This window comes from Hylobates moloch, unplaced genomic scaffold (assembly GCF_009828535.3).
Source record: "Hylobates moloch isolate HMO894 unplaced genomic scaffold, HMol_V3 SCAFFOLD_16, whole genome shotgun sequence".
Taxonomy (NCBI): Eukaryota; Metazoa; Chordata; class Mammalia; order Primates; family Hylobatidae; genus Hylobates; species Hylobates moloch.
The window spans coordinates 46883340-46890546 of NW_026652291.1; the positions used below are offsets into that span (position 1 = coordinate 46883340).

Genomic DNA, 7207 nt, shown 5'->3' on the forward strand with positions numbered 1-7207 from the left:
AAAAAATTAGCCGGGCGTGGTGGCGGGCGCCTGTAGTCCCAGCTAGTCGGAGAGGCTGAGGCAGGAGAATGGCTTGAACCCGGGAGGCGGAGCTTGCAGTGAGCCGAGATCGCGCCACTGCACTCCAGCCTGGGCGACAGAGCAAGACTCCGTCTCAAAAAAAAAAAAAGATTTTAAAAGATTGAGTGATAGTATTAATGGATAAATTTCCCACTTGTCAAAAATGTTTTTTTTAATAGGATAAAGAATTCTTGGTAAGATTTTAAAAGCTCATGTGGTAATATTAATGGATAAATTTCCCATATCTTGAAAATGTAGATGCCAAAGTACAACAAAATCAAGCTTGCTGTCTTAAAGGATTTTGATCTCTTAAGTTGGTGATTATAAATAATAAATCCATTTAATGACCTATTATCAGAGAAAATTAAAGTTGAGTTTATCAGTAATAATTTGTCCTCCATTGTATTTATTCATTCAAATACTGAGAACCTATATGTGCCTGATTCTATGTTGAGAAAGCGCCATGAACTTCAATGATAATTAGCAGTCTCAGGGAAAAAATAGTCTAGACCCAGAAATGATACGTAAAGAAAATATAATAAAACAAAAGTGCCATGTCCCCACCCACATGACCCCCCCCCCACCATAAAGAGCTTGTTCTAGGCCAGGCGCAGTGGCTCATGCCTGTAATCCCAGCACTTTGGGAGGCCGAGACGGGCGGATCATGAGGTCAGGAGATCGAGACCATCTTGGCTAACTCGATGAAATCCCGTTTCTACTAAAAATACAAAAAATTAGCGGGGCGTGTTGGTGGGCGCCTGTAGTCCCATCTACTCGGGAGGCTGAGGCAGGAGAATGGCGTGAACCCGGGAGGCGGAGCTTGCAGTGAGCTAAGACCGTGCCACTGCACTCCAACCTGGGGGACACAGCGAGACTCCGTCTTTAAAAAAAAAAAAAAAAAAAAAGAGCTTGTTCTAAAAGCAAACCTCTCTAGCTAACATCCTTCCCCATCCTTCCTCTCCCAGCAACCTAAGCCCTATCTTTGCCTTACTTAAAGCCACACTGACAAACACTTCACTATTCATCCCTTTTCCCTCTTTAGAGTTGAACAAAACAGATATCCTAGCCCCCAAGGCCTGGTGCAACTGTCTCAATTATGTGAGGAAGTGGCATTTGGAAGAGCACGGGTCTGTCTTGAAGGAAAACTTAAACCAAAGTGCCTTTAATGGGTTTATAAAGTTTCCCTCTGAAACCAGATCTGTGGAATGAAGGGGAGCAATTACCAATGAACTTGAGGCCCAGACCCTCTAGATAACACAGTTCTGTGCTTCCCCAAATGATTGCTGCTGACAACACACAGATATGAAGACGCCAGCCAATTAGCTCCCTCGGCTGTTCAGTGTTGTTTGCCTTGCCTGGACTAAAAAATTCAGGCTTATACCCAAGTGGAGAACACAGACAAACCAGGATTGTGATGACTTGTGCCAGCACCCAGAGCAATTCTAATTTTCCTATTTTCTCTACTCTTACAAGAATTCACAATATAACAGGACTAAGGAAGGAGTCTTGAGTTCCAGCAGCAACCCTGCCATTCAGCAGATGGAGAACCTCTGACAAATGGCTTATAAGCCAAGATTCCTCTTCTGTTAGAAGGTTGAAAACAACAATTTCTGAATTCCCTTGGGATGATGAAAAACATGGACCTGGCAGTTAGGCCTAAGCTTAACTTCTGCCTCTGCCACTCACTATCTATAGAGCCTTAAATAACATATCTAACCTTACTAGGCCTCATTTTTTTTAATACATAAAATGGAGCTAATAAGACCTGTACTGTGCAGAACTACTGGGAGGATTCATTGGAGATAAATGTATACAGAGCATCCAGTACAGTGTGTGACACATACTGGAAATGCAGAAACTCTTCTAGTACAATAGCATGATTCCTTCTGGGGGTCATTGCAAAGATATCCCAAAATAAGGAATAATGGCACGTGGGCACCCACTTAATAAAAGAAAAAACAAGCTGCCATCATGCAGAACATTCTGGAGAACATGAAAGGGCCACTGCTCCCTGAAGTGCCAACCAGTTCTTGGCCAGGCTGACGGACATATTTAACTTAATGTGAGTATTAGATTGATTGATTGAGATGGAGCCTCACTCTGTTGCCCAGGCTGGAGTGCAGTGGCACAGTCTCGGCTCACTGCAACCTCTGCCTCTGGCGTTCAAGCGATTCTATTGCCTCAGCCTCTCAAGTAGCTGGGATTACAGGCACATGCTGCCACACCCAGCTGATTTTTGTATTTTTAGTAGAGACAGGGTTTCACCATGGTGCCCAGCCTGGTCTTTTTTGTTTTTTGTTGTTGTTGTTGGTTTCTCCTGAGACGGAGTCTCTCTCTGCTGCCCAGGCTGGAGTGCAGTGGTGCGATCTCGGCACACTACAACCTCTACCTCCTGGGTTCAAGCAATTCTCCTCCCTCAGCCTCCCAAGTAGCTGCGACTATAGGTGTGTGCCACCATGCCCGGCTAATTTTTGTATTTTTAGTAGAGATGGGGTTTCACCATGTTGGCCAGGCAGGTCTTGAACTCCTAACCTCAAGTGATTCACCCACCTTGGCCTCCCAAAGTGCTAGGATTATAGGCGTGAGTCACTGCACCAGGCCAACCCAGGCTGGTCTTGAACTCCTGACCTCAGGTGATCCAGCTGCCTTAGCCTCCCAAAGTGCTGGGATTATAGGTGTGAGCCACTGCACCCGTCTGAGTTTTAGCTTTACATAATTCAAAGAAGAAAACAGTTCCAGAATGAAAGAAAATGCAGACAACCTAACAGCAAAGGCTCAGAAACAGAGCTTAAGACCTACAATATTGGGACAGGATTTCTAGAGATAAACTGTCTTGCTGCTATCAGAATATATAACCAAGTAGCACCCAAAGGGTACTGGAATAGTTCTAGATACTCACCTAGATGAAACTGAGTTCTAGATGTTAAGTATGGCACTAAATGCCGCAAAGTGATGAACCTTCATTTTTCCACCAGTGAAAGGTGCTGGAGCCAAATAACCTTTTAAGGGCCCTTGATGCCTTCCAATTAAAATTTCTATCAGTGCTAAAAATTCTTACCTGCAGATTTGGGGCAACCATCTGAGAGAGTCAAGGTCGCCTCCAAGGGGCTGCAAAAGCAGGTGCTGGAATGACAACTGGATAAACACTCACTGAACACCGAGTTAGAGGAATTGGAAAGGGATCCTGAAGCCCCATCACTCAGCTCATAAAACCCTACAAATAAAAACACCATTGGAATTAAGATCATATCAAGAAATAATGCATATTCATGCTTAACAGGAAAATGAATAATCATTTAGGAAAAGGAGATTTTTTGTTTGTTTGTTTTTTGGCCAATTTTGGTTCATTGGACTTTGGTGTCCTAATCTTGTGGTCTTATTTCAAACAATCCTTAGGAAAAGGCAAAGAGCCCATAACTAGGGGTACATTTCAGAGTTACCCTCACCCTCAAACTGACCTTACTCCTTGACCCCGCCTTTGAACATGTCCAAGGAAAGAAACTTAGATCTGTCAAGCCTCATCTTTATCATGGTTGTTTCAGAAAAATAAGAGAAAAATCTATTTAAGGAGCCAAATGGTTTAAAAGAAAAAAAAAAAAAACTTTTGAAGTGGTCTCAGGAAGTTGAAGTGTGACTAATTTTCTAGCCCAGTTCTGACATACTCAAGTTTCAAAGGAAGGCAGCTCTTGCAGAAATTTGAATAGCTTTTATTTTTAAACTTGGAGGACTCCAGTCACATTGATCTCATTATTAAAAATTTTGTTGTCTGAGTTTATTTGCCTCTTATTCCGATGAAACTGAATGGCAGACTTCTTTTTTGTTTATCCTCTCTCTCTGCACTGGAAACAAACTCCACTGCCATTTGCAGGTCTGGGAATGTTAACCACAAGGGGCTGAGATATAACTCAAGAGTGCAGAATTCTGTCCTTGTGCTCAATCACTCACCTGAGCTAGGCCGACTGTCTGTCTCCAGGTGCTCTTCAGATGTCTTTTCTACATCCAGTCTCAGGTCACTTATCTGCTTGTCAAGCTCTTGCAACTGATTCAACAAACCAGCATCTCTTCGCCTCAAACAATTCTGATTAGGAAGAAACAAAAGAAACATGAACATACAGGGGTGACAAAAGAACCAGAAAGTCTACTCTAAGGATTCAAATTACCCATCTGAAGAGTTCACTAAAACTTAGAAAACCAAAATTTTACTGGGTGACCTGAAGTAAACAAAAACTTCGAGAATTCAAGCATACGTCCTATGTTTAATTCCACTTTCTCACATTTTATGGTGATATAAAGTTTCTTCATAAAAATAAGACTTGTTTTTAGTTTCAACTAATATATACAAACTGACTTTTCACAGATAGGGACAAGAAAAATGGACTGAGACTTTAAATCATCTGGTGTATAACCAGTCTTTTAAAAAACAGTACTTCACAGTAGACCCTTTAATTTGAAGTGAGAATAAGAGATTTCCTATAATATGCTATAATCTTAGGTGAGATTTTCTGGCCAAACGTCTTGGCCTGCAGAGTTTTGTTTTCTATTAGTTGCTTTGTGGGGTTTAATCAGTCTTAGGGCCTTTGAAAGTGAGAAACTAATACTAATAGCCAGTGCCAAGTATAATGTGAGCTGGCAGAATCCAAAACCCTCATGGGAAGGCCCATCGAGATTTGAACGCCTCTGGGTTTCCAAAGGTGACAGCTGGATTGTGCTAACTCACACTGCCACCTAGTGCTTCCTAATGCTGGAAAAACGGGAGAACTCAAAAAGCATCTGGTTCAAATCATGAATGCCAAGTCTACAAATGAAAATAGTACCATAAATACTGACTGGACTGGAATTCTCTTGACATACTGCTTTGCTCCCCTCAAGCGAACAATAGGAATGCGCCACTTACAATCTTGAGATTCATGCAGACTTTAAAAAGGTGCAATTGCACAAAACAATAAAATGTAAAAGTCACCAGCCATAACCTGTGAGAACTGGCTCAAATCAATGTTACATAGGAATCTGGTCTGTGACCAAAGAAGCACAGTAAAATGCCAAAACAGAGATATTACACAAACCACAGTGTACATCCTTACAAAACACATGCATATGAATATCTACACGTCTTGTCTTTTGACTTAAAAAGCTTGGAGACACAAACCGTATGTTTGTTTGCTACAATTACTTTCTTCAGGAAAAATGAACCTATCAAGTAAAAGCACTTTGGTGCTTTAAAACACACACACACAGAAAAGAAATGATCTGAAAAGAGATAATAGAAGAAAACATATGACAACCGCACAGCATCACCACTTTATTGTGGGAGGGCCACTACCTGGCATGTGGCTAGTTTAGATAGTATCACTTGGTCAGGTGAGGACGTTTGCTGTTTCCAAAACTACATTTTAAGGTCACTGAAAACAAAGCTGTCGCCATTATTCTGAGGCGGGGTCAAAAGCTGTTCAATACATTAAGCTACAAAGTTCTTTTCCTTCGCCATTAATGAAGACTGCATAGAATGACTGAGACACTGAGAAATCCAGTAAGATAAATGCTCCCCGAGAGCAGGTTCTCTTTTCTCCCACCTCCACCACCAATCACAGCTGGCAGAACGTATAAAATATGAGAGGAGGGGACACAGTCTGCAGCCAAATTTCCATCATTTCCATCTAGTTTGAGCTGCCTTATACAAAGGGCTTCTATTTGAAATTAAGCACCAGCCTGGGTGAAAGCTGGCATGCTAGGGAGAGCTCTTGGAGAGGCACGGCTCCCTAAAGGCGCTCCAGTGTAATCGTAAAACTCGGCCTTGGACAGTTAAGCACGCCACAAACCCCCTCCTTGGCTTTTGGCCCCTCTCGGCGGGAGGAGATGAAGCCAAGAAAACCTCCAAATAAAATGGTATTTTAAGTGGGAGTTTGCAAACCTCTGGGGAGAGGGCATATACTCATCTAAGGAGACCGAACGTTAGAACTAGGCGACTCCAAGAATCCCGAAGGCAGAGGAGGAGGGAAGAGGGGCCACCCCCTTCCCGCAATCCGCGCGGGATCGCCAGACACAAAGCGGGCACACGCCAGAAACGCGTGGGCGTCAGCAGCCCATACGCCGCGGGCACTCAGGAAGGGGATCAGGGAGGTATGGGGCGGGCGGAGGCGTCCCATAACAGCGAGCATCTCCCCAGCCAGTTAACCTCGCGCCCGCCCCAGGCCACCTGCCCGAGACCTCCAGCCCCTGGGCAGGGACAGCCGCACTCCACCTTTGGGCAGGACCTACCAATTGCTTTCTTAGCAGCAAGATGTTCTCCTCCAAGAACTTCTCCTCCAAGCGACTGCGCTGCGCCGCCTCCCCCAGGAGCTCCCCGGCGCGGGGCGCAGCGGCTCCCGCACCCCCGGCGCCGCGCAGGGCGCCCCGGACCAGCAGCTCCTGGCGCTGGCGCAGGTACTCCAGCTCCGCCAGCCCGGCCAGCGTGGCCTCCTGCCGCTCCCGGGTGCGCTGCCGCTCGGTGTCTGCCTCGCCCTTCTCCCTCCAGCGCCCCTCGGGCTCCGCCGTGCGCTGCTCGCCTCGGGCCGGCGCCGGAGGCTCCAGCTCCTTCGCCGTCCCGGCCGGACTCGGCTTCATGTCCCCCAGTCGGGCAGCGAGCGCCGTCAGCGCAGCCGGGCCGCCCAGGCGGAGGAGCAGGGCGCTAGGGCTGCGGCCGCGGGTGGGCTCATGCCGCCCTGTGGCGGGGCGCGGCGCTGGCGGGGCGGTGGCCAGAAGCCCTCGGGTCCTGCGCGCGGCCGCCGGCTGCTGCTGTCCCGGCCCGGGCGGCGCCGTCCGCTGTCGCCGCGCGTCCCTCGCCGCGGCCCGGCAGCTGATAACGCCCTGCCCGGCGCTACGTCACGCGCGGCGGCCCTGCAAACCCCCGCCTGGCGCCCGCCTCCCCGCGCCGGCCCCTCGGCTGCGACGCTTGCGCCCCCAGGCTTCCCCTCTTCTGTCAGGCGCGCCGCCCGGCCCTCAGAGCCGCCGCCTCCTCGCTCGGCCCTCCCCTCGCCTCCCCTCCCCGCCTCCTCCCCCGCTCTCCTCGCGGGCCTCCTCGTCCCCTTTTCGGGTTTAATGCACCCGATTTTGCCCTCTCTCCTCATTGGCTCTTTCCCGTCGCCTAAAGCTCGGGGCGAGCGCCTGGAGC

General features: G+C 47.5%; 1 protein-coding gene across 1 annotated transcript in view; it reads right to left on the reverse strand.

The window, feature by feature from the left end:
* The window catches only part of DACT1 (dishevelled binding antagonist of beta catenin 1), a 12136-nt gene extending 5387 nt beyond the window's left edge, over positions 1-6749 (reverse strand). Inside the window, 4 exon segments of the mRNA XM_032179555.2 lie at positions 3019-3114; positions 3117-3274; positions 4006-4138; positions 6316-6749. Of these exon segments, the coding sequence (XP_032035446.1) occupies positions 3019-3114; positions 3117-3274; positions 4006-4138; positions 6316-6660 (732 nt within the window). The 5' untranslated portion in view covers positions 6661-6749.
* Positions 6750-7207: the final 458 nt, after the last annotated feature.